The sequence below is a fragment of the Halichoeres trimaculatus genome, unplaced genomic scaffold, assembly GCF_033239565.1.
Source record: "Halichoeres trimaculatus isolate MK-OKI-2021-1 unplaced genomic scaffold, fHalTri1.1 fHalTri1_scaffold_1, whole genome shotgun sequence".
Lineage (NCBI taxonomy): Eukaryota > Metazoa > Chordata > Actinopteri > Labriformes > Labridae > Halichoeres > Halichoeres trimaculatus.
The window spans coordinates 37,839,279-37,866,933 of NW_027437179.1; the positions used below are offsets into that span (position 1 = coordinate 37,839,279).

At 40.2% G+C, this 27,655-nt stretch overlaps 1 protein-coding gene across 15 annotated transcripts in view; it reads left to right on the forward strand.

The window, feature by feature from the left end:
- Positions 1 to 27,655, forward strand: part of eif4g3a (eukaryotic translation initiation factor 4 gamma, 3a) — a 95,080-nt gene that overhangs the window by 36,687 nt on the left and 30,738 nt on the right. For 5 of the 15 annotated variants that reach the window (XM_074665516.1, XM_074665534.1, XM_074665551.1 and 2 more), the window contains exons 5-15: positions 635 to 667; positions 6,995 to 7,015; positions 10,465 to 10,644; positions 12,796 to 12,907; positions 13,031 to 13,191; positions 15,270 to 15,404; positions 18,034 to 18,340; positions 18,996 to 19,775; positions 21,967 to 22,055; positions 25,732 to 26,023; positions 26,192 to 26,316. In XM_074665516.1, coding sequence (XP_074521617.1) covers positions 635 to 667; positions 6,995 to 7,015; positions 10,465 to 10,644; positions 12,796 to 12,907; positions 13,031 to 13,191; positions 15,270 to 15,404; positions 18,034 to 18,340; positions 18,996 to 19,775; positions 21,967 to 22,055; positions 25,732 to 26,023; positions 26,192 to 26,316 — 2,235 coding nt within the window. The remainder of the gene's footprint in view (positions 1 to 634; positions 668 to 6,994; positions 7,016 to 10,464; positions 10,645 to 12,795; positions 12,908 to 13,030; positions 13,192 to 15,269; positions 15,405 to 18,033; positions 18,341 to 18,995; positions 19,776 to 21,966; positions 22,056 to 25,731; positions 26,024 to 26,191; positions 26,317 to 27,655) is intronic. The other 10 variants (XM_074665556.1, XM_074665561.1, XM_074665525.1 and 7 more) reach the window with 7 other exon arrangements.

Consider the following 27,655-nt stretch of genomic DNA (forward strand, 5'->3'; position numbering starts at 1 on the left):
GCCTCCTCAAAAAGCCACAGAGAGGCTCCTTTCACTGTGACAAGTCTTTCAAAAATCTCCCGTTCTGATGTTTACTTAAGCAGCCGTCTCTCCACACACTCAGCTCGTGAGCATTACTTATTAATCTGGCCTGGCTTCTGCCCAGCCCCCCTTTGTAGAGACGCCCTCTCCAGACCTAGGTCAATGAACAAACACACACACATATACACACATACACACACTCTCACACTCTGCAGTCATGTTTTACACTGTGTGGCTGCAGTGGCAGGGTTTGCCACTCGAGATGCTTCGAATGGTTTTTAATTGCAGCTCTGAATGCTTCTCTTCATATATGTTTTCATGTCCTGGATTTCACCGTAGAGCGCTGTAATGTCTCTTTATATATACCTCAGTCTGTCCATCATACTGTTTGTATCTAGATCTTAGTAAACACATCTTATAGTCAAGTATCTGCATCGTGTGCCGTGTGTCTTTGAAAGCTTTGTTGCTCTGTGGTTTTGTTCAGTGATTTTTCAAGCACCTGCCTTCATCGCTCATCGTATCTCTGTGTTTCTCTTCTGCTCTTTCTTCTCCCCTGCTTTGCCATCACTGCTTCAAATCTCCTTGCTGGACCTCTTCCTCCCTCCCCCACCAGTTTGCTACGGGCCCTCGACCAACCCACCATCAGGTAATTTACCCCCGCTGAACGTCCCTCCTGCTCCCTTTCTCTCTCGCGTCATCATCATCAAAGCAGTGTGTTGGTACCTGCTGACAGATGAGCTGTTAGCGGGGCGTCTGCTGCCCCTTAGAAAAGTCTCGGGTTTGAAAGCCTTCTTGTTCCTCCGAAACAGTTAAAGAGTTTTTAATTATCCAGAGAGTTTTCTGTGCGTGCTGTTTTTTATTTGAGATACCCAGCTGAGTGCACAGAGCTGTTTCTGATGAGTGTGTTCTTGTTCTTTTCTGTGGTGAGCTTGATCTTAGTTATTTTTAAGAATTTAATTGGTATTTAACCGTCTTTATTAGAGTGAGATAAAATGAGGTTTGTGGGTGTTCTGGGTTTGAGCTCTGAGAAGAACAAGGAGCCATCTTTTTGTTCAGGATGTCCTCATGGCTTTAATTAAGTTAGATATTTATGGTTAGATTTAATACGCTATTTGATGAGAAAACCTTGAACTTCATTACATTTAACCTAAGAAAATGCAGCCTGTCGGTTTTTGTTTACGAAAATAGACATTACAAATATAAGTTGATCTTAAGATATCCATAATGACATTTTGAAAACGTATCTACCCTAAGATTTGGTGTGTGCTTTCTTAAAAAAGTGGGTTTTTACCTTTTTTTTACCTTTGTCGGAAGAGATGAGAATACAAAACAACACAATAGAAAAGAATAGAATGACTTTATTGATCCCAAACTGGGAAATTATTGGATTGCGGCAGCAATTGTCAGAGCCAGTAGAAAATTAAAATATATAAATAAGCACCACAAATAAGTAGGATTCTAAGAGACATATACACCAAGGTTTGAATTAAAATCCCTACTGGTTGTGAAATGAGAAACGAAATACAACATTAACTTAACTTATTTCAGCTAAAATGTAAGAAATGTGCAAGCTTAGGTTAAAAGGTGATGTTTGTAAAATAAAACAGCGGTGACTTAGGGAAAGATATAACAATAGTAGAGCGGTGGGGCAGTCTGTCAGCGTTTTAAACTTACAAATAATGAGATTCAGTTCGTACAGTGACGTAAGCAGAGCCGATTATAAATAAAGAGGTTTATGGATGTCAAAGAAGTATCACTTAAGTAGAGATGGGTACTGAATTAGAAACTTTTATAGGTACCGACCAAATTCTGTCAAAAGTATTGGGTACCGATTAGGGCCGAACAATGAATCGATTTCAAACCGACATCGCAATAGAACGCAATTTTCAAATTGCAAAGGCTGGAATTAGAAAAAAAAAAAAAAAAAAGTTTTGTGTACACGGACCTGGAGGGAGTATAGTAACTTGTACTTATTCAAAATGCTGGGTTTTTTTGGCACAAAAAAACCCTGTGGGCTACAAAAGATCCATCCAGTAGATCGTAGAGCCGTACCCCTTGGTCACTTTTTTCTATATGGTTTGTTACTCTTACTGACATCTGAAAGTCAGTAAAATTTCACAGTGTCCCTATTTCTTTTTCAATTAAGAAATGCAAAAAAAACTTGTTTAAATGCTAACAGTATCTTTTGTTGGTTAGTCATACTATAAAATGACTTAAAACTTGTGTTAAATGAACAGTGCAGAAGATAAACGTCCCCCCCAAAAAAATCTTATGCTAAATCGCAATCCCAATATTGGTCTAAAAAAATCGCAATTAGATTATTTTCCAAAATCGTTCAGCCTTAGTACAGATTCACGAAAAATCAAAAGGTACCATGTTCAGGTACCTAATTGCAGCCTTGTGACTGTGAAGGAGTGGGAGAGTTGGCAATTTGCCATGCTGGACATGAACACAGCATTATAAGGTTATATATTGAAGAATAAATATGTTACATTGAAAAAAATACTCTTTATTATTTGAAAAAATGATATTTTTTACCACATTAACACAAGAAAAAAAAAATTGTTACCTTTGAGTACCAATACCGACTGCCAGGTATCAGGCATCGGTTACGCATTGTTTCAAATGTGAAAGGTACCCATCCCTACACTTAAGGCCACTGGTTTAAATCAAACTTGGGCAACTCACTATCCAGGACGACAGCTTCACATCAAGCGTCGCCATACTAAACTTCCTTTTTAAAAGTTAGCTTTTTCCTGTATGTGATGGTAAAAAACAGATGGTAGTTAAAGCTGCACAGCTGCACTGCACCAACATGTTGTCAGCTTTCCTGAATGAAAGTGAAACTGTCTGACAGGAGGACAGTTTAAACTTTTCCTCACTTTTACGTCTCCCAAAACAGATTGCATCGTCTAAACTGGTGTGCTTATATTCCAGGTAGTTGAGAAGTACTCGTAGATTTTTAGTAATAAATGACTCAGACACAGTGATGGGGGAAAGTGGTCACACACAGAAGCTTGGGAATGAGTGTGTCACTGGCTTCAGTGTGTGTAAAGATCACTCCCCTCACTTGTCTTAATTACAGTCTGGTTCCTGTAGAGCAGTTGACACCAGACTATGAAGGGCATCTTAATGTCTTCATGTCTGGCAGCGCTGGATTTATGATGCTGTTTGTGTATTACCTCGTGGACACTGCAGTCTGGAAATTCAGCCAATCACGTGACTTCCTGTGAGTCCTCTGTTACCCAATTGACGCTGTGATGACTCGTGGAGGTGTCCTCTTTCAAAACCCGAAAATGTTCTCCAAGATTCACCTCGTGTGACTTGTTGTCGAACATCCTCACCTTCTAGAGACTTCTGTGTCAACAAATTTTTAATAAGCTATTAATAGCACTGTGTGAAAGTGTGGTTGCAGACATTAGTGTGTGCACAAACACACACACACACACAAGTGCCTGATCTGGCTGTCACAACTGGCGCTGGGATCTCTTGTGCCACCACGGAAGTGGAGTTGGGAAGCAGATGAAGCAGAACAGAGGCCTTTTATGCAGATAAAGAAAACAGCCATTGTCCTCCTGAAACACACTTGATGCACAGCAAAGGCTGCGAAGAGATAGAACATTAATTCATTTGGTTAAAACATAAGTCTGTCTAAAACAAGGATCAGCTTTATTTTGTTGTTTTCCGCTCTCGATCGGTGTAACAGGCTGTTTTGTGTGTTTTTGATCCTGAAGGTTAAAACATGTGGAAATCAGAGTTACTGTTCAACAAATAACAGTTGTTCCATTCTTCAGAGTGATGTTCATCGAGTAAATAGCTCGATTAATCCGAGTCTCACACTGGTTTTGCCATGAGTAGTGTCACATAAGGATAAAGTTGAGTCATACGCGAACAGGCAGAGTTAGTTTGCTTCAGATTTTCAACTATTTAACAGAATTGGAAAAGTATATCAAAGATAGGATGAATTAAATAAACGTTCTTCATCATTGTTGCCCATCATTAAGTTGTATTTTCTTTGCATCTCCTAAAAAGAGAAGCCCACCTCCACAGAGTTTTCGTCTTATCATCCCATTAGCGAAGCAGGAGGTTTTTCAAGTTTTGGTAGAATTGATTTTCTCTGGTGTTCAAATCTGAGCAAAACACTTCAGTAACATGTAAGGGAAAAGTAAAATTCAGAAAATATGTGGTGTTTCATGTCAGGAACAACATCCAGTACGCCCCCATCAGCCAGAGTTCCCCGTGTGTCACTACCTCACTTCTTCACCGTACACTAAAAGCAAAACCAGCAGCACACATCGGCTCAGTGAGCACACAGTGTCTCTAATAAAAGCTGTGTGTCTCAGGACCACCACTCTGCCAGAACAGTGAAGTGACACCTCTCAGCCCCGGCAGATAAAAGGGTCTCTGTGACCCTCAACATCGTGTCTGTTGCTAAGTCATTGTCGAATTGACAGCCAAGTCCCGCTGGGGCTGGAAAATGCCAACCTGGCAAAGCAAGAGGAAGCCTGGCACACAGGCTGTTGCATAATTTGAGAAAGTAAATACCTCTGGAAGTACAGTGTGTGTTTGTACAAGAGACTTATGTGCTCATGGGTATCTTTGGTACTTGTGCAAGTAGTACCAGTCAGTCGAGTGCTGATGTAACTGTGTGATAAGAAGTGTCCTGATATTACTTACTCCGTACATACTGTCTGAAGCAGCTGGTACCACTGAAAGAAACGGCTTTGTACGACCAAATCCTTTCAGGGCGTGGTGTGTGGTGTCATAGATACCTGACGTGGTTAAGAGTAAACCCCTCTTGACTTTGTGCACATCTCTTCCTTTGTCTGCTGAAGAAGTTTGGTGAATGATTGGATTTGAACCAGGCAGACTCTTATGTTGAAAAGTTATGCAAATGTACGACTTGAAGCCGGCTTTGATGCTCAAGATCTCCCATTCAGTCAGCACAACAACTAAAACAACTAAATGTTCTCTCCCTGAAAGACAAATGTTGATAACTTTATCATTGTATGCCCCAACTTTTCTGAATCCAATACCGATACCTGGGCTTTGGGTATCGACCCATACCGATCCAATACCAGTGTTGTTTAATAACCTGCATGCTCTACTGTGGGATAAGACTGGTAATGTTTGGGGTATAAGGCAAAAAAACTAGTATATGGAATTACTGAAGTTAATATTTATTTAAACTGTAAAATATTTACATATTAACCAGCAAAACAAAGCTTCAGAATGTACAGAAATTACTATTCAACTGTAAACTTTTATACCCTGTAGACTGGTAATGCAGCAAAAAACAAAGAAATGCGAGGGAGCATTTCAAGTATGCAAGAGCCAAGGATGCCAGAAAAAAAAGGCATAGACCTGGTTGCCTGGATTGGCACCATGGATCAGCCCCTTTCCCACCGATACCGATCCAGTGCAGCTGCCCTTTAATGTTGCTATAATACTCTACTACCCTGGTGTAAACAAGCACAGATGACAGGTGACCTCCGAGATTTGTCTTTTTTTTACGAATCTAGAAATGAAGATAAAGTTGTTATCAGATTGTGTGTGTTCAAAGTAGCGTATAATCACTTGTCTTAAAGGTCCCATATTCTGCTCCTTTTCTGCAGTTTAATATGGATCATTGATGTCTTCATGAAATGTTAGTAACATGTTTTGGTCCAAAAAGCCAATAAATCAAGCACAGCAGCATTGTTTCCAGGCTCTCATAGTCCCTCTGTACAGAACGGTCTGATTTAGTGGGCGTGACCTTCATATGTAAATGAGCCACCGCTGATACTGCCCCGCTCTTCCATGTCACTGAGAGTGGCGCCACGAGCTCAGAGTCCACAATGTTTAGAAAACAGCGAAGCTTGTTTACCGTAACATTACAGGCTAAAACAACAGGCTAACTGCAGCTAAAGTTAGCATCCTGAAGCTAACACAGAGACAGGGGGACACTGAGGAAAAGCTCTTACATCTGCTCCACAGCACACAGCATTTAAAATACTCACATTTCCAGGGTCCCAGGTTTGTTGGTGGATGGTTGGTAATGCGCCTGGATTCAGGACCAGTCTATTGGCTAGCCCTCTGTTGTACTGTCCAAAGTTGGAAAAGCAGTCGGCCGTGAAGTGACTAGCACACACATGCACAGTTTTACTGAGTGTAGCTGGCACATTTCCTTGATAAATGAGCTCTAGCCACTTGGTCTTGTCTTCTTCCGAGATGGGAAGCTTGTGCATGGAACTATGTGGCTGTTTACAGCCAAAAACAGCCACACTCCTCTCTCCTGCAGCGGGGAGAGAAGTGGGCGGGGATGAGGTTTGGGGGTATCTGCTCCGGTGGACCAATCAGGTCAGCCTTGCTCCTGATTGGTCAAAAAAGGGAATCATTGACGTCGGCAAATCCCCAAAATCCAAACACCTTGTTTTAGGTCAGGATTTTACATTCACAAGCACTACTAAGTACAGGTGTTATCATTAAATATCACATTTTGTAGGCTGGGAGGTAAGCCAAAGACCCACAAATTTCACTAAAAGACTTAATAGAGTGAATTTTGCATAATATGGGACCTTTAACCATCACAGGAGTGTGGTAGCTCAGCTAAGGTTAGCCTTGTGGTCTTTGCACTAGTTTCAATCAAATATAGATACTGCATGGAGGTCTTGTCTTACACTAAATGAGCTTCATACTTTTAAGGAACTTGGTATTGTGATATCCTTGATATCGTTATGGACCATAATTAGCTCAAATTTTGACTACTGTTTTTAAGCTACACTGCTGCAAACTCCCCAAATGATCTATGCCTTTTCATTGTATGAGTAATTTTGACCAATCAGAGCCCATGAAACCATTTAGATGTGATATCTGGTCATTTCCTTACCTCGATGTGTCTCGCTGAATGTTTTCCTGTGATTGTACTGAAGCTTCAGTATCACCACTACAGTCTCCCATCAGCTTTTCTCTCTTTCCTGCTTTCAAACTCAAGGGAGGATTCAGGCCCATCCAGGTAACATTAACCTTTCTGCAGACCTGCATGGCATGATGGGGGTCGTCCTTAAATGATCCCGTCCCTCCTGAAATGTATCATCCTGCACTTTTCCTCTCACATCTTCATTTTGCTCTGCGTAGAGCTCGCTTATCATCATTTTATCCCTTAGTTTTGGATCATTACTGGACTTTTTAGTTCTTAATCTCATAGTTTTTCATTCATTCATCATCTTTCACCAAGCCTGCATGATGTAATGATTAGCTGCATGTGGAATAAAAGAGACAGTATTTCTCTCCTCAGATAAATGTTTTTATTTCCTCTTTCAGTGATGTGATAGGAAATTTTCTGTTACTACTAGAATTGTGTAATGTCTCTTTAAGATTTCAGATGGATGTAAGTGGGGTTTCAGAACTCGCTATCTGTTTTGTTTCGATGTCTAAGCACTCTTAAGTAGACGTGTTTTGTCTGTCGGCTCGTGTTTCTTGCTTTGCCGGCATTTTTACGGGGACTTTAGCTGGTAATGAAACAGTTTCCTGGTTGTTTCCCAGATTTCCACACGGCTGTTTACAATAAAGCCATTGAACCAGATTTATTATGTTAAAGGTGATTTCCCCTCTGGGTATTTTTAGACACTTTTACAGCATTGTTTATCCTGCTCTCCTTCACCGGAGCACGCTGAGGCTGTGGTGGGGTATTCCCAGCGTGAGTCCTCCAGGTTGTTCGAAAGTCGGTCACAGCTGTTGGTAGTGGTCTTTCTGCAGGCCTCTGTCTAATACAAAACCTAACCCCCGGTGACATATGCTGTGCAGAAATCCCTGCAGCCACCAGGAGGATATTTTAAGTTTCTTTTCTGATGCTTGAGGAAAAAGTCTATGCTCATACTCGACACGACCTTAAGGTTCGTCTCACAGCTCAGGCACATAAAAAAATGTATTGAAGACATTTCGCTGTCCCAGGAGTTTATATTTTTACAGCTGTGGAGTCTGGAGGCAGACTGGCCAAAATAATGCAGATAAAGAGCTTTAAGATAGGAAATTAGAAAAAAAAAAAAAAACAGACATTTTCACTCTGACTGTTCCTCTTTGAGGTTACAGGTTTGAAAGTCTGCAGTCAGTTGAGACTGTGTGCTCATAACAGAGGCTCCTATTTCTTTTGTAGCTTTTCCAACTATAGTAAAAATGATGTAACCATTCATGTAGAAATGAATGACAATGAAAAGTTATCTTACATAGAACAGATATAAAAAGATAGGAAGAGAAAACACCAGACCAAACACTTTTCTTTATGTTTTCTTTACACAATAAGGACCCGAAAACTGAGAGAAATCAGGCTTTTGAGCCTCATTTTATAAGAAATGGTTAAAAAAATGTTGCTCTGACATTTAGTTTACATGCTGCAGTATGGATTGACATATTTTAGGATGGAATATGAGTAAAATCATCACAATTCTGCAGTTTTGCCCCTTTTATTAAAAAAACAGAACATTGAAGAGGGCTATAGTGTATAATTCCAGAAACTAGTTGTGCTAATTCACACAAACTTTGAACAAAACAGTGAAAACAAACACACATTAGCTCAGAGCTATTCAAAATCAGTTAAAACAAAACTTTAAGTAGCTAAAATTAAACCCTAAAAATTACTTTTTTTGTCATTTTTGTTGAGGTACTGATGTCGAAAGGACTGCTTTTGCAAATTAAACTTGTTTTGAGGAGATAACAAAAATCTGGGTCATTTTTACTGCAAAAAAAATGAAATCTCATCAAGTGTTTTTGTCTTATTTGAAGTAAAAGTTGTCTTACTACACTTGATATGAGCCACATTTAACAAGTAACTGATACAAGTAACTTTTCTCTTGTTTCATTGGTAGATTTTTTAACTTCTAACAACCATTTCAGACTAGGGCTGCAGCTATCGAATATTTTAGTATTTGAGTATTCTACTGAAAATCCCATTGATCAACCAAGTAATCGGATAAAATACATTTTTGTTTAGTTAAAGAGCAGTTTTTTTTCAATTGAAAATTTTTCTCTTTAAGAAATAGAATTTTCTGATACAGCATGTCAATAAGAGCACTTGCTTTGGTAGCTCCAAAACTTGTAAACACACTTTGACACATTTTTTGTGCCTTGTACATCTCATCAAATGTTGCGGACCCAAATGGCACTGTTTCCTAGAATGACCCATTAGTCTCCAAACTCCAGAAAAGAAGCTAGATTTGTTGCTAGTTGCTATTTTGTATAAGAGGTAGCTTGAGGGGTCTGAAAACTCTCTTAATATGGCCTCAGCTCTATTTGAAATACCACTCTTTGATCTTTTTAAACATTAAACGATTCCTCGAGGCGGAGAAAATTACTCAAGTATTTTTTGTAATCGAGTACCTCGAATCATTCGAGGAATCGTTACAGCTCTATTTCAGACCTCATTTTTGTCTTTAAATAACTTGAAATAATACTTTTTTTCTGGACCGGTCAGGTGAATGTGGCTCATATTAATTATAAAAAGGCATTTACTACTGAAAATAAAACAAAAACACTTGATAAGATTTCAGTTTTTTGCAGGGTAGCATTAACATTAGCCTTTGTAGTGTTAGCTCTGAGAGTTAAAATAAAGCATAATCAGAGGGTTAAAACCACAATATGAAAAAAAACAGGTTAAACAGATTTTCCTGGAACCTCATTAAAAAAAAAAAAAAAAAGGATTCACTTGTGTAAAAGTTTTGTGACGGTAACCTGATCGTTAGCGTGATGTTTCCTTCTATTCATGTCAAGACAGCACAAAGAGCTCTGGACTAGAAGTTGTCAGGCCTTCAGGTACTGAGCCTTTCGAACCTAATTTAAAATGATTACATCCCTCCAGCTGTTTGTTTTCATGTCTTCCTGAAGCCTTCATAATGGGAACCTTGTGAAGGTGTTAATGACGAACACATGCTGCATTGTGAATGTGAGGAAGAGTGGAGACAGATGTCACTCAGTAATGCACCGATCACTGCTGTGCGCTCTGCTTTTCTTTCATCTCCGTGTGAAATTCTTAATCCTGCTTTTAGCGTCAGGTAGGTTGATTAGATGATTGTAGGAAGAAATGTGTCCAAAGTGAGAGTGGTGCCCTCTGTTTTTGTTCATGTCATCCATCTGGTTTTTGTTGTTGTTTGCCAATTATAACATAAAACTTTACAGGCGTTTATTAAATGGAGGGGATTATGTGTTGATTATAGAGGCGTTTGACAGAAATATAAGAGTGTGTATGTCAGCCTGTAAAATCATTCTGCCTTTCATCCCTCCAAGTCACTTTAATGCAACGGCCTTCAACAGTGATGGCAGATTTCTTCCCAACCAGGCCTGTCTCTCTGACTGAAACGTGTAGGCCAAACGGTGAAGACGTCTGAGAAGCTGCCCTTGTTTGTGTTTTTGGTAACACGTTGCATCATGCTGAAATGAGACGCTCTGTTTTTTCTCATTTGTTGCCTCCAGTTTTTCCAGAGGACTCAGATGCAGACCGCGAGGCCCAACATCCCCACCAACACGCCCTCCATACGACCCGGCTCTCAGACCCCCACAGCGGCCGTGTACCCCACTAACCAACCAATCATGATGACCATGGCGCCCATGCCTTTCCCCTCCCCACAGGCTGCACCGTACTACATCCCACAGGTGACACCGAAACACTGAACTGAGTTGTTGTTCAAGTTATGTCCACACATTGATTAAATGTATGTCACTATCAACACATATACCAAACCATTTTCACACCATTTTGTTAAAAAAAAGTGAACCAAATTCAAATTGATATAAAATAAGTCTTCAAATAAACATTTCAGCTTAAGTGGCAAATATGCTAAAGCTTTTTTTATGAAAACTGGTAAGACATTAGGGGTTTCCAACTTCCTGTAACACATCAGAAATTATTGATCAGATCCCCCATGAGATTTTTAGAGTTGTTATTGCAATTCCATTGCAGCTAAACTCATTAAAAAATAAAAAATGTTAAATTTTTTGTCATTTGAAGCATGTGCAAAAAGACTTTATGCCTGTTTCTTCGTTCAGGATTAATTTGCTCTGTTTTATATGGTGGCCGGTGGATCTCAGGGGATTTGCAAAAGCTACAACATGAATGCAAAAGTAAAACACAAATGCAAGAGCTACGATACAAATGCAAGAACAAAAACATAAAAGCAAAAACACAAATGCAAAAGCTACAACATAACTGCAAAAGCTACAATACAAATGCAAAACTACATCATTAATGCAAAAGCTACAATACAAATGCAAAAGCTACAACACAAATGCAAAAGCTACAACACCAGTGCAAAAGCTACAACATGAATGCAGAGCTACGATACAAATGCAAGAACAAAAACATAAATGCAAAAAGCGACAAAACAAATGCAAAAGCTACAATATGAATGCAAAAACTTAAAATATGAATGTATAAGCTACAACAATTGCAAAAGCTACAACACAAATGCAAGAGCAAAAACTGAAATTTAACTTCACAAATATGAATGCAAAAGCTACAACATTAATGCAAGAGCAAAAACACAAATATGAATGCAAAAGCTACAACATTAATGCAAGAGCAAAAACACAAATATGAATGCAAAAGCTACAACATGAATACAAGAGCTACAACATGAATGCAAAAGCTACAACACAAATGCTAGAGCAATGACATAAATGCAAAAGGTGACATTACAATTGCAAAAGCTACAACACAAGCACAGTCACAGTACAGTGGAAGTAAAAAAGGTTAGTTATCCCACTGGACAAAGAAAAGTTGCAAAAGTAAGTAAATGATCATCTTTTTAATCTACCTGCAATAATAAAGCTTTGTAGGGGTCTTACCTTGTAATATTTTTTATGGTACTTTTTTATCATTTTTGACTGAAAAATCTACCATCTTATATGTAGCTTAATGAATCAATAATGTTAGCATTAAAGCTATATTTATCATGGCTGAAGGCAAAAAAGGAAACAGTCATTAACTTACTTTTGTGTTGGTTAGGATAATTCTCCTCTTAACTTCCGTCGTGTTTTAGCTTATGCATTCATGATTTTGTTTGCACCCATGTTGTTGCTTTTGCAAATCAGCTGACACCTACCAGCCTCTGTAGTTTTTTTTTGTAGTATTTTCAAGATCCAAGATGTTGATTGTCATACACACAGAAAAAACACACACCAAAGCTTTCGCTATAGACACACAAAACAAATATGAATAAAAGTATAAAAACAAAAGATGAAACCTGAGTTAGGTCAAGTGCTGAAATTTACTCTCAGAAAAAAAAGCATGTCAGATTTTTAAACCTTTTCATTTGTGAGTCATTTTCTGTGCTCAGTCCAATAATTACGGTTAATGACTGAATAAACCTTTCAGCTCTCACAGATTTAAATGAAACAGGAAAACCTTTCTGCTACCGCTTCTCATAAATAGCATCATAAAATGGTAATAAAAAGGCAACTGCAAACTGTTTCTCTTGCAGGTTTTAGTCATTAGCCTTTTTGCTTGTTTGAATTGAAGCACAAAAAAAAGAATTTCCAATTTGTTTCTCTAAATTGTAATTATGCTGGTTTTTGTGCTCCTCTCTGGATACAGCTGGTGCTGGTCAGATTTTTCTGATTCCTTGAACTGATTTAATCTTTGGTCTAGACAGAGTTGGATAACATCTTATCGAGGATGATTTAAATTCTTTTAAAATAAAAGATGGGACTTTCAAAAACACATTATACAGTGTTTATACCCTATCTGTTGTTGCATTGTTGATAAAACCGTGTTAATCTCTCCGTCTTTGCCCTCTTTCCTCACAGTATCGACACAGCACGCCCTACGTGGGACCTCCTCAGCAGTATTCAGTACAGCCTCCAGGGTCTGGCACCTTCTATCCTGGTCCTGGGCCAGGGGAGTACCCTGCCCCATATCGTGAGTCATTAATCCAAAATATAACAAGAACTGTTCCCATCACTTGCTTCGTTTTCATGTAGCAGCTTTGTTTGACCGTTTTTCACTTAGCTCTGTTTTCTTTCTGTCTGGTATCTCACACAGATCCCCTCAGGTACCACCCACCTGTCTCACCCTCAGTCCCTGCACCCGTTCCCACAGCTGGCCCCACCTACTACCCAGGACAGACTGTGTACCCCCCTTCACCCCCCATCATAGTGCCTACACCACAGCAACCTCCACCAACCAAGCGGGAGAAGAAAACAGTGAGTATCTTAGGAGTTTCTCCTTTTCTTTCTTCTCTGTGTGTGTGACACAAAATGCTCCAACATCGAGCATTTTTGCTTTTTCCTCAAACTATGAAACCTTCACTTTCATCATCAAATAATGACATCATGAAATACTAGCTTAGACTTTTTATCTTCTCTGAAATAAACAAGTTTTCATGGTTTCTAGGACTCTGGAAAAGTGTCTTGAAAGCTGATCTTTGCAGAGTTCGGTGTTGACCTTTGGAACAGCAGCTGTCCAAACACTCCCTCCTCAAAGTTCATTAAGTAGCCGCGCTGAAACTTTTGATGATATCAAACTGTAAAATCTTCATCAGCTGTCGGACTTTACCCTGTTTGTTTTTGCAGTTGCTGGCTTCAGTAATATAAACAGAGAATATTTGACCTTTTATTAATGCGTTTAAGGGTTTTCGGATGGGAATTTGAGACTTTTATTCGGCGTACACATGAAATGAGAAGTTGCTTGAGCAAAATTCTGTCCATAAGCTTTTTTCTGTTCTGGAAATGTGAAAATATTCAGATTTTAAATTGAAAGTAAAAAATTAATCATTCATTCCCTCAGGTTTTTGTTGATTCTGCTGTTTTATTTTATCTGCTTCAAAGACCAGCTCATTGATTAGGAAAAACAAAACAAAACAGAGGATTGTTTATGAAAATATGACCTTAATCTGCATTCTGATCCTGAAGTTTTAAGTTTTTGTTTTTTTTTATCAAAGCTGATTTGGAACAAATTTTAAGCTATCGACACGTCTGGGTCGAAACATTTTTAGTCTTAAAAATTGTCCTTAATTCTTCTGTTAAGACTTTTTGCAGAAATCCTTGAAGGTGTAGACCAGGGGTCTTCAACCTTTCCTTTCAAAAGAGCCATTTTTCCTTAGCTCGCCTGAATGAATGTCATTCAGGAGCCACAAAATCTACTTTATCTGCACATTAAGACAAAATGTGTATAATCTGGTGCATAATTATCTAAACGAGAGGCTTTTGTGTTTATAAAATTGTCCATGTGAATTCTTAGTTTTGTCTTTTTTAAAAATTTGCGACTTTAGGGAAAAAAAATAGCAAAATGAAAAAAAATAAAACTAAAATATGCGCAAAAATTTATATCTTAAAAAATGCTAAATGTGCTATAAATTTGCAAACAAACCTTAACAATGCAATTTCAAAGTTTTGCTTAATTTCCCCCCCCCAAAAAAGTAAAACTTTTTAAAAATTGCAAAAAAAGGGTGATTTAGATGGAAAAAAAAAATGCTAGATAAAAAAAAAAATAGAATTCTTTTTCTTAATTTGCAAAGTTGTCAAAAATAAAATGTAAAAAATGTCCAAAATTTTTGATATTTCAAAAAATGCGCTGAAATGTCATAAAACCTTGATAATGCAATTTCTTAATTTGGTTTAATTTTCAAAAAAATGTAACATTAAAACTGCAAAAAATGAGGGATTTATATAAAAAGAATTCAAACATTTGCTTAAATTTAAAAATAAAGGAATTTTTTTTCTTTTTGCAAAAATGTCAAAAAAATGAAATAAAAGAAATTACAAAAATCTCAAGTAATAGCAAAAAAATCACAAAATAATTAAAAGCTCAATCTCAAGAGGTTAAGATTTTTTTAGTTCAAAAAGTTATATTATGATTTTACTTAGTGTCTTTGTTGTTACCTCACACATTAAAAGCATTTCCCTCTTTCCTCTCTGTGGTTATCTTAAAATGTGCAACTTCTTACCTCCTATGCATTTAGTCAACAAAACAAAAATAACTCATGCATCCGTGGAACTTTCTAGACATTTTCTGGCGCTCTTCCCGGAAGTTTTCCGGAGATGCTTGTTCACACACGTCCCTCTGAGTGTGAACTCTTCCCTGTTAGACGAAGAGGGCGGTGGGAAAAGTGGTTTGATATGACATCAGGTGCAATGTTTACTACACAGTGTTGCCAATAGCAACAGAGGCCTACAGTTCTCCATGATGGTGGTTTTTACATTGCTGTTAAATCTGTATCTACCGTATCATTGCTGCTCTGAGACACGGCCGCTTTAGTGAGGTCTGTTTTTTTGTGCCATTGTCCGCCCAGATCCGTATCCGTGACCCCAATCAGGGTGGCCGGGACATCACAGAGGAGATCATGGCGGGAGGTACAGGGAGCCGGAATTCAACGCCTCCTGTTGCTCACCCTTCCTCTACCCCTACACCTCCACAGGTACGTCTCTCCTCCTCTCCCTGACACACTCACCTGCAGTAGTTACAGATGAGCCGCTGTAGCGTTAAGAGCAGCCTGAAGAGAGGAGCGGCGGCTCATGTTGCTCAGGAACGCTGTGAGCTGTAATCCTCACTTCAGGGTGCAGCCTGTCTGTGTGTCTGTCTTTGGTAACTTATTCAGCCAGCTCGCCGTTTATAAGAAATTCATGATAGCTTTCAACCTGGAACATGCCCGAGGTTTATCACTCGGGACTAAAACAAACATTCAACCTCAGAAATCACTCTCAGTAGTCATTACAAAGTATTAGCAGTTGAAAATTTCATAATGTGTCACTTTTAATCTTATTAACAGCTTCTGTTTTTGTTACACATGCTTCCTTCCTGTCACTGTTTCTATCCACCCTCCCTCTTTAACAGTAAACCACAGTGTTTGCTCTCTCTGTATCACCTGATCCTTCTACAGAATCTGAAAAAAAAAATCTCATTGAAGCAACTCTTTGTGTGAGTGCATTGTCTAGATGTAAACAAGATGAGGTTGTGACCCCATGTCTACACCACAGGTTTCTTAGATGTTGTTTATAACTCTTGGAGCTCTCACAGTAATCCATGCAGCTGCTGTGATCACCAACAGTCATATGACCTGCACAGAGAAACTCACACTTTTATGTCATTTCAAGTTTTTTTCAGCCTTTTTTTTCAAGAATAAGAATTCAAACAGTTTAAAGGGGCTTTGAGGAGTATGAAAGTAATCTTGGAAAAAGTCTCCCTTCTATATATGCCTGATCGTTATCCACACTTTAGAAATGAGATTATCAGCGCCAATACTGCTGGTTACAGGTTATTTTAAATTTCTACTTCTTAGCTTCCAGTTTGGGTCAACCAGCACCGGATTGAGGTCTCTATGACAACACCACGCTGGCTAAAGAGATCTGTGTTTTTCTCTGCTGAAAATGATTTTTGTGATTAATTTTGTAGCGATGGTGGACACTGGGGCCTAACTGTCAGAAAAAAAAGAACAGAAGAGCAGAAGAAAGATAAACAGGAGAGTGATAGAGTCCGAGCTAATGGGTAATTAGCCTTTAGCTTGGGCTGTATCACTCTATTACAAAAGGGCTAAACTGTTTGTGCTAATGTTGATTCCAACCCACAGTCAGCAGTTATTCTGCAGTGGTCTGTTCAAACTTGAGAGTCCATCAATAAAATCAAGAGTGAGGTTACGTTAGCTCTGCTTGGTAGATCCTGGCAGGACATAGCTAACCAGGATTTACTGATGTTATATGTTACGGACATGTCTTAGAGCACCTGGCTGCCGGCCACACTAAATAAAGATGGCACCGGGCCGACGATAGCACTACATTTAGCTGTCTGCTACCTTTGCTTAATGTCACATTTGCGCTACGTCACTGTACTGATAAACACCTTACCTCAGCGAATTGTATGTATTTGTTTTGATCCAATCTCCCTCTAATTAAAAAAAAAAACACAAAAAAGTAATTTACGACAGTGTGCGGAGACTCCAGGCCACAAGGTGGCGAGGGAATGCAATTAAAACAGATCCTCCTCACAGCATCTTTAATTGCACATTTTAAGCACATTTTTTTATTTTTTTAAATCATAAATTTTAGTCCAAAGTTCATAGATTGGCTAAAAGTAGGGGTGTAACTGTACACAAAAATCACGGTTCGGTACGTACCTTGGTTTTAGGGTCACAGTTCAACCTCCTGTGGCTACGGAAGCTCTTTGTTATTCATGTTCTGATTGGCTCACCGTGAGACGTCACGTCCACATGATATGCACATGATCGCAAAGCATGAATCACAGGCCACTTTCCTCATGAATATTAAAACGCCTTCCCTGCTCGAAAACAGCACTATACCGAACCAAACGGCCTGATGGAGCGGTTCGGCACAGATACATGCACCGGTACACCCCTAGCTAAAAGTTTCTAAAATTCCAAGTTTTGCTCTTTTTTTTCTTACTTCTTATTTTTTGTTTTTCTTCTTATTCCCGATCCGTTTTGGTTTGAATATTTATGTTTAAAACCAGCCTTTCTTCAGGTGCACTGTTCATCCTGTAGGGAAACACTGAAACAGAAAATTTGGCTCCTCCTTTCTGACTCAAGACAGAACTTTCTTTAAACACTGTATTTAAATCATCTTAAAGTTTCTGAAATGACCAGACACACACACGTTTAGCTGTGTGAATCCTGTCCACTCCTATTGGACCACTTGATTTTATGGCCAAAAATAAGCCCCTCCCCTCTCTAAAAAAATGTTAAAAAATGCTCTTCCTGGATTCTGAAGAAGGACAGTGTGCCGTCTTCCTCCCTTAACACGTCTGTGGATGTTAACAGTGTCTTTCCTCTTTTCTTCTGTGTTTTTATTCCCTCTTCGATTTGATTTCTGTCTGTTTCTCGCTCTGAGTCCTTCCCCTCTTCCTGCCATCCCTCCCTCAATTTATCTTCATCCTCTGTCCCGTCCACATTGCTGATTCCTCTAAATCTAAACCCACCTCATGGACTCCTCCCTTTCTGCTTACTGCTGCACTTGGGCTTGTTTATTTGTTTATTTGTTTGTGTGCGTGCTTGCCTACATTTCTGTGCCCGTCTCTCTGGTTTTCTGTGTTGCTAGTTTTTATGGCCGCACCCTCATTATCCTCACATTTTCTACCTCAAATCGCAGCAGCTGAGCAGCAGCCAGACTCCAGAGCAGCAGCAGCAGCAGCCGCCGCAGCAGCAGCAGCAGACGCAGCCCTCTCAGTCCTCTCAGCCCTCTCAGCCCTCTCAGCCACAGCAGGCCCACTCTGGGGGCTACACGCTGGAGCCCCCCCAGCTACCGCAGCCACCCCAACCCCAGCCCCAGCCGCCCCAACAGCCACAGCCGCCGCCGCAGCAGCAGCCACTGACAACTGGAGCCTCAGACACCAAACCAGGGCCAGGTCTGCACCTGCATCCACAACTCCATCATTTTAGAAAATAGCTTCCTCAAAACCTCGAAAACTAAATACTGGTTTGCATCACCGCCCCTCTCATTTTGGAGAAGTAACCACTCAGAAATTTGTTGCTCAATCATTTCCCAGCAACTCATCTCATGTTTGGTTTTCTTTCCACTGAAACAAGCTGCTCATGTGAGCACTTTCACTTTCATTTCCCTCTCAAATCACAGAGAGTGAGGTCAGCAGGGCTCTGTGCTTTTCCACTGAGGAGCTGCAGCGTTTCACCATTACTAAGCAAAAGTTTGGGAACAGTTTAAAACTTTTGAGAGGACATTTTTTGACTTTGAATCTAAAAATAAGATCCATAGAAAACAGAGCAGTCAGAAAAGTCAATTCAGAAAAGTATGAGGAAGAATATTTAATGGTTCCTTTCCTGTAAATGTAAATAAACACATTCCAACTTACGCAGCAGCCTAGATTTATAAGAATTGAGGTGTCACAGTCACAAACCTGTTTTTGATTCACGTATCAGTGTTTTTTCTCATGATCAGCTGCTAGTAACTGTTTCTTTTTGAGTATTTTTGCGTGTGTGAATGATTTATTTCAACAAACATGTTCTTTTTAGGAATTAACTCGTTTTTTTTCTGAACTCTTCTAGATGAAACGCCAAAATTGGAGCCAGCGGTCCCGAAGTCTTCCTCTCCTGTACTCGCGCAGCCTGAAGCTCCCGTGGAGAGACTTGAGACCAGCGCTCCTGTACCTGAGCCCGCATCAAGTGTCGAACCCGAGCTTCCCTTCCCCGCCACAATGACCGCCCCCGCCACCCTCCCTCTGTCAGTGGCCAATAAAAGTGAACGCGCCTCAGTCAGGGAGTCCACTTCTTCAGCCTCCTCTCCCTCCCCCTCGCTCGGGGAGCTCAAACCCTCCCTGGCGTCACCTCAGACTCCCAACACAGACAAGCCTCTCTCAGACGCCCCAAGGACTCTGGCTGCCTCGCCTGCTCCGGCTCCTAAGGCTCTGAATGGCCTTGTGGACTCTGGGATCGAGCTGGACGCTCCAGTTCACGAGCCTTCTCTCCTGTCTTCAGGTTCACTCCAAGCTACATCCTCTGCTCCGTCGTACAGAGAGGCGTCCTCCTCTGAAACGCTGCCCTCTAACGTGAGGCCAGAGGTGCAGATCGCTGCTGGGCTTGCCCCAATGGCACCTGTGGCTGTGGTGCCAGTCACCCTGACCTCCAGCCCCGCCCCTGCTCTGCCTGTCATGCTCCCCCCCGGCCTTCCGCCTCTAGTGCAGGCCACGACAGAGGCCGACGAGCCGAGTAAGCCCTTAGACGCTAAAGACCTCGTCCCCAGAGTGGGAATGGAGGCACAGGGAGGCATTACTGACAGTAAAACAGAGCCCCAACAACAAGCACTCACCAGGAGGAGTCCTACGACAGGTACTGTGTCTATAAAGACTTCAACAGCTGTGAAATCAACATTTATAGAAGCCCTGATCATTCGTTCCCCTTTACAAAGTGTTTTAACCTGCAACAAAGGAGCAATAAGTCTTCAGACGGAGCTGTTTTTGTTGGAAGTCCGGCCTGAATGAGAGGCTGTTTTATGAATTTCAGTTAGCAAAGTGTCATTCATAAATCATCTCTCATAAAGTTAACAGCTGATTCCCTAAAATGCATCCACGCATGAGGAACTTTCTTTAACACTTTCATTATCTTGAAGTCAATTTTTCATTTGCTAAAAGAGAGAAAATCCAAATGATGAGTCCAGTGTAAGAATAATCTGATGGTCATTTATATTGTGAAAAGTTTGCACTGTTGTGACTGGCTGAATCCACCTGACCTGAAATTAGCAGCAGCATCCAAACAGAGCAAGTTTAACATGCTGTCAATTAGGGATGGAACGGTTTATGAAAAAATCCTAATCTGTCCGGTTCGTGTTTTTATTTTTTCTTCGTTTTACAGCTCAGTTTGAAGCGAGTATGTAGCTCCAATCATACCCATACGCAATGCAAGGCGAAGGATACAGCGGAACAGTTGTGAGAAAGCGTGTGTGTTGGTTAGCACTTTAGATTCAGTGTGAGCTCTGATGACGGTGGTAAGAAAGTGGAGGATAAAACCGGGACTGTTGCCAACTTAAAACTTTGTCGCTGCAATTAATGACTTTTCAGACCCCTCTGGTTTAGTTTTTTTAAAGAGGACAATTCTTGCAACTTTTGTGGAGTTTGGAGAATCTGACGTTAAAGCGTGTTTTGATCTCCTGAACAGCCAGCGTGTGCCATCGTCCCTCCCCTATCCAAAACACAGAGACAGTCCTCACTAGCAGCAGATGAAATCACACATTATGGTCTCATTATGGTCACTTCTGCCAGTCCCCAGCCCAGATAAAGGAGGAGGGTTGATATTTAGACATAAAAAACAAGAATGGACAGAAGAAAGTTAATTTTTAGTTCTAAACATATTTATGATGTTGTGTTTTACCTGCTTTCTGTCTCTCCCACGTAATTCCTCTCTCTTACAGAGTCCATGACAATTACATGCAAATGGATTATTATGCAGATTAGACAGCAGCGTCATTTAGTGGCTTTAAGTGACTTCTGGGACAGCCAATAGTGACTTTCCTTACTGAGGAGTTGACATGTTAAAACTAGCAATGTTTCACTCAGCTTTAATGATGTTTGAAATGGGAAACAGCCTCATTCTTTCAGGTTTGTCATGACTATACGTGAGATAACTGATTAAAAATAATCTGTTAATAGTGGATTATTAGGGTATATGGTAAAAATAAAGGTGTTTAAAACAACAACAATGTACGCAGAACCGAAAACCGTGACCACAAACCGGTGACAAGAACCGAATTGTGGATTTTGTGAACCGTTCCATACCTGCTGTGAGTGTTATAAAGAGACACAGTCAGTGCCATCACTTCTTACAGTACTTTTTTTTGTGCACCTTAAGACGTCAAAATCAAGAAACAAATTTAAGCATCACACTTTGTGAATATTGTAAAGATGTGTTGTTAATTCCCTGAAACAGTACGACTCATCACAGGGCGTAACTTCTTTCCTAACGTCTGTCTCCTTCTGCCGTCAAAAAGTATTTGTAACTAACGCTCAAGGATTAATTTAAGTCTTTGAAAATTGGAAAAATCTTTATCTAAATCTCAGTTTTGCATTTCTAATTCACTCCACTTTCATCCTTTTTCTTTGGTGTCAGCTGCCGTCACCGCCAGACAAAGAAACTTTTAAACAGGATGGTTAAAGCTTTAAGAGCTGATCGTTTTTGGTTCTTGTGCTTTAAAAATAATTAGAAATCATTTTATTTTCACCTTTTTTAGATGTTAAAACATTAAATGTTAGGTTTTTTTGCCAGAAAGTAATGAGAAAAGTTTAACACACAATCACCGTGTCAACATCCCAGTGGAGTCGAGTGAAGCGACTTCAAAGCATCTTTCATAATTTTCTTGTTACCGCACAAAGCTTTCAAAACAATACTTATTTGCCTGTAGACTATTAATGTTGTCTTACTGGAACAAAAGAGTTCAAACAGTTTTTTTTTTCTCTTAGATTAGCTTGTTGTTGTTTTGTCTGCTAACCGACTGTGACGGGCTTTCTGTCCCTGCGTTTCTCTGCAGTTAATCAGACTGCTTCTGCTATACCAAAGACCTGGAGGAAACCAAATGAAGGGATCTCTGCTGGAGACGCATCCCAGAAGGAGGATGAGGTAAGAGGAGTCAGAACTTTCTCTAAACAGTCTAAAAGTTTGATTTTATTAGCTTTTATTTTAAGATTTTCAGAGATCTTTGTGAGAATGTGTCACCTCATACCTGCAAAGCTTGGTGTATACATTTGGAGTAAGACTTTAAAGTGCAGAGAAAGGACGAAAGTAAGCAGAGCAGAGACAGACACAGAGAGGAGGGGGGAGAGGAGCGATGTGGGCAATAGTTCAACTGGAAAATGTTTCCACATGTGCGGTTGGGGGAAGCGGACATAAATGACTTTGGGGTGTTGTTATCGTCCGAGCACCACGGCCGAGCATCATTTATCATCCTCATTGCTCACCCAGCCCAGTGTATGTAAAACTAGCTCTCATTTCCTCCGCTTTACTTTCTCTGTCTGTTGCTGAGGAGTTGTCACACCACTGATCGGAAAAGGTACGGCCTTTTAACGGCGTCATTCAGGATGCAATGACTGAGGGAACTGAGAGGGATAAACACACGTATTAAATTAAGGAGCTATTTCTATCAAATGTTCCAATATAACTTTAAATGAGCAATATAAAATGTATATTTCATCATTTTCTGTTACTTAAGTTTTGAAAAAGTAAATCTCCATTTCGCTTCTGAAAGTCTCAACCTTTTTATGACTGAAGAAAACACCAATCTCTATATCTACTAACAGTTGTTCCCTCCAGAGTCAAACTCCAATACTCTTATAATTCTTTTAACGCCTGCCTGATCTACCAAAGAACACTTTAATTTGACATCCTAAAGTACGATCTTATTTCCCAAATGTAAACTTATGCAAAAACTATAAAATGGCAATGTAATCTAAGTTAACGCAGCCTTTATGAACTGTGACTCCAATAAGCTTCAATTCAGCTCTCCACCTGGAAACTCCTGTGCGAAGTTTTAGATGGTTATAAAAACAGTGAAACTGATACTGATGCAAGTATGGGATCAAAGTAAGTGAATAAGACTCATCAAGATAATCAATACTTAACCTCGGTTTTTGACGTCTTTGACCACAGGATGACTCACAGTGAGCAGCCTTTGTTTACATTTTTCACAACAGTTAACATGGAATGATGCAGTTAACTTCAGAAGTGAACAGGTTTTCTAGAAATAACTACATATGAAAAGTCATTAAAGAGAAAAAGGACAGCTCTCTACATATGGGTCACCAAAGTTCATCACTGGAGCCTAAAGCTCTAAAGACTGCCACACTGTACTGATGATGGTTTGCAGTACAAATGTGTGCATTCAGTCCACTTCCCAGTTAAAAGTCATCACCATCATCATGAGTTAGCATGGGAAAAAAAAAAAATATTCAGATTTAGAGTGGGTAAAAATATTTATTAATCGATGCATCTCAACATTTCCTAACCCATTTCAATATCGATTCAGCAAATCCTCTGAATCGATTCACCTCCTGGTAAGCAGGGGCCACTGTGCGTGCTATTAGCGTTCTGTATGGACAAGGGCCGCACGACCAAACAACAACAAAATGGCAGCCAAAGCAGCAGCAGTGTAAAGCCAGCTTAAATGCTTTGAAGTCAGACGTTTGGGTCGTTTTATTGCTCCAAAACTGATGCACCAATCTGATTCTGGTATCGGGTACCAGTCCAAACATGACAGTCAAGCTAAACTATGATTTAGTCTACAACAGGGATCTCAAACTCGTGCCATGGAGGGCCAAGAGGCTGCAGGTTCTCTTTCCAACCAAAAACTCCACCAGTTGACTTCACTGATTAGCTCACCTTCAAGCAGAGTGAAGTTTTTGGTTAGAAAGAAAACCTGCAGCCTCTTGGCCCTCAATGGCACGAGTTTGAGATCCCTGGTCTACAAGGTATAAATTTTACAATCAACTAGCCATAACTGTAAATTCTGGAGCATTTTTTAACTAAGCTGTTGTTAAACGTTTTAATGCTTATAGTTTAAATGATTATTGACTTAAGTAATTCCATATGTACTCATTTTCGTCTTTCACTCAAAACACTAACAGTCTTATCCCACAGTAGAACATGCAGGTCATCTTTAACCCTGGTATCAGATCATGATTGGTATTGGTCAAAACCCAAAGCCCAGGTATCTGTAGGGATGGGTACTGAATTAGGCACTTTTATAGGTACCGACCAAATTCATTCAAAAGTACCAGGTACCTTTTGATGTAAAATTAAAAGGTACCATGTTTAGGTACCTAAATGCATCCTTGTGACTGTGAGAAAGTGGAAGAGTAGCTGGTTTTCCATGCTGGACATGAACACAACATTACAAGGTTGTAAGAATAAATATGTTAAATTGAAAAAAAAGAGATTTTATTATTAAAAAATAAACCTCAAAAAGTTCCAAAAATTGGTACTGTTGAGTACCAAAACTGATTGCCAGTTACTGGGCATCGGTACCTTATAGTTTCAAAAGTGAAAGGTACCCATCCCTTGGTATCGGTATCAGTATCAGGACCAGAAATGTTGGATAGATGCATCCCCATCCAAGACCTGATGTGACATACCACATATGTTCACATGGGGCATAAAACATTGAAAAATCAAAGCATTTAAATTGATATCAAATCGATATCAAATCAAATTGGTATTGAATCGAGTCTCGAAATTGAATCAAACCGAATGGTGAGGTTCTTGGCAATACCCAGCCGTAATTGGGAAAAAAACACCCAGGAATTGATATTTTTGTGTCCGATCTGTAGCGCAGCAACCTGCCACTGACTGAGGACGTAGCACAGATGATCTGAGGCGTTCAGTAGAGTCAGGGGGTTCGACATATTTTGATTCAGAAAATGGAGATGAATTGAAAGAATGCAGTGTGAATGGTTAACGCAACAGGAGCAACGCTTAACAAACACAAACCTGTGGATGTTGATGTCGAAAGAGAGCTGATGCTGCTGGCTCTGCTAACTTTGCCAGGCTCTGTGAACCTGTTGATATTGTTTATCTGCAGATGCTGTGATCCCATGTGCTCAATTCCTACTTTATTTTTGACTTGTAGGAATTCTAGTATCTGTTTAAACTTATTTATCAAACTTAGTGATTAAGACTGTTGTCATAAAATCCCAGTAATGTTAGACAACAAAGATGTAGATGCTGTTATTTGTTTTGATCAAAGGAAGTAGGCATGCTTCTTTCTGAATGGTTTGTTTTCATATTAACGACAGAAAAACATCAGGGAAGCACAGGCTTTCCACTTTGTGCCGCTAACCACACCGCCCGCTCTATCAAACCTGTTGAACTGTTATTTTACTTTTCCCTTTTACTCTCTTGTTCGTACCTGACCCGTTCTGCCCTCCTGTCATTTAATCTCCGCTAATCCACAGCGAGAGCCATTTTCATCACTCTGTCTTTATTCATTCGTCGCTCATTTATCACTCCGGCATTTGTATCTTTTCTTTGTGTCTAATTCATTTCACCTTGTCTGCCAATTACCTCCTCACAGCTCTGTGACTGATCATTGTGGACGTGTTATTAGGTGAACTGACGTTGATGAATCTGGTTTTTAAATGTGACACGCTGCAATAGTATTTTTAACAACACAACAGCAGCTGCCGAGCTGTAATTATCTGGCTTACTGATAATTTAACAGCACATTGAAATATCAAAAATACAACTGCTACAAATACTTCTGCGGTTAAAAAACACCTGGTGACTAAATCTGATCCCCACACAGGAGGAGCCCAGGCCAGTAGACCAACCTGCAGGAGATCAGAGCCTGCAGCCAGCCCCTCTGAGCAGCAGCCCGGTGCCTCTGCCGCCATCGGTCTTCGCACCCAGCCCAGTCCCAGCTCCCGCCTGCAGTCCCGAGGCCGATGGAAAACCTGCAGCGCCCGAGGAGAACGGCGAGGCCGAGATCGAGCCCATGAGGAACGGAGCGGGCCACACTTCAGAGACGGAGAGCAGCGACAGCGGGGCCACACCTGGAGACAAGGAGAACTCCACAGGGGCCCCACAGGACATAGAAGGTGAGATCAACAGATGTTAAAAGCCACCAAAGGCCAATTATTATGTTAAAATATGATCATAGTTTAATCTTTAAGCTGACATTCAATTATTTCTTCTCTAAGTTTGTGAATTTGGTCTTTTTCTTCTACCTCTTGTCTGACCCTCTTTATCGCTGCTCTGTTTTCCAGACCTGACCGACCCTGGAGGAAAGCGGCAATATAACAGGGACTTCCTGTTGGGCTTTCAGTTCATGCCTGCCTGCATACAGAAGCCTGAGGGACTCCCACCTATCAGTGACGTGGTGCTGGACAAGGTGAGGAGAACGGTATCATGGGGTGACTGTTGCTCAGTGGTTGAGCAGCTTGTGTTTCATTCAGAAAGTTTGATCCCAGGTCCCACTGTCCACTGAGCACTAAGTGTCTTTGCTTCTGGAAATAAACCTAAGTTTTAGTGTCCGTCCATATAAAGCCTGGCTCACACTGCAGGATTTTAAAGATATTAAAAGATTCTGAAATCAGGTTTTTATCACACACATAAGGAGAATCTTCTCAGATCATCTTCTCTTAAATCTTAAGCGCGCACTTACTACAGGATTTGAAAATACTGACCAGCACACACTACAGGATTTCACCAACATTACCTGACCAGAGACGAAGGAAGCAAAAAGCACAAAAAATGGAGACTCTAGCGATGCAATGGCTGTAGTCATAATTTGCAAGTGAGAAAAGTAAAAAGAGACAAAACACATCTGGATGAAGGTGTGGTTAGCAGCCTACATGAGCTGTTTGTGTTGTTGTCTGTGGTCCAGTCTCTTGTGGACTCTCTCTGATTGGCTGTTGTCCTCCTCAGTGAGGATGAATGGCATAATCATCCTGATCAATATCAAACATGTTTGAAAAAGATCAACGTGGTTCCGACAAGTCTGTGGGATGATGATGGGGCTCTAGATGGATCCATCACCTGCCCTTACTAGAAGATAATCTGGACTGAACATTGGGCCTGACTTTGGTCCTGGATCAGATTTCTCAAGCGATTGTTGGGAGGGCTGAATCGGGGTTAAATTGACCCAAGAACCCTGTAGTGTGAGCCAGGCTTAAGATGTTAAAGAAGTTATTCACGTGTGAGTTTAATAAGGGTGGGTAAAAATATAGATGAATTGATGCATCGAAATATTGCCTCGCTCAGTTCAATATCGATTCAGCAAATGCTCTGAATCGATTAATCTCCTGGCAAATGGGGAGAGTGTGCATGTTATTCGCGTTGTGTGGACGAGGGCCACGAGAGACTAAACAACAACAAAAATGGCAGCCAAAGCAGAAGCTTAAAGCTAGATCCTTCAGCTTGAAAGTCTGACGTTTGGGTTGTTTTATTGCTCCAAAAGGTGATGGGACATGCCACATATGTTCACATGGGGCATGGAAATCGATAATCGAAGCATTTAAATCAATATTGAATTGAATCGCAACCCAAAGAATCAAAATCGGATCGAATCATGAGGTTCTTAGCAATACCCAGCCCTAGAGTTTAAGCTCAGGCATCACTCAGTTAGACTTCACTTGTAAAGCACTTTCCATGCCACAAAATGTGACACAAAGTTTTTGTTGTTATCATTTTGTTTGACACAGAAATTGTTTTTTTAAAAAAGCCATTAA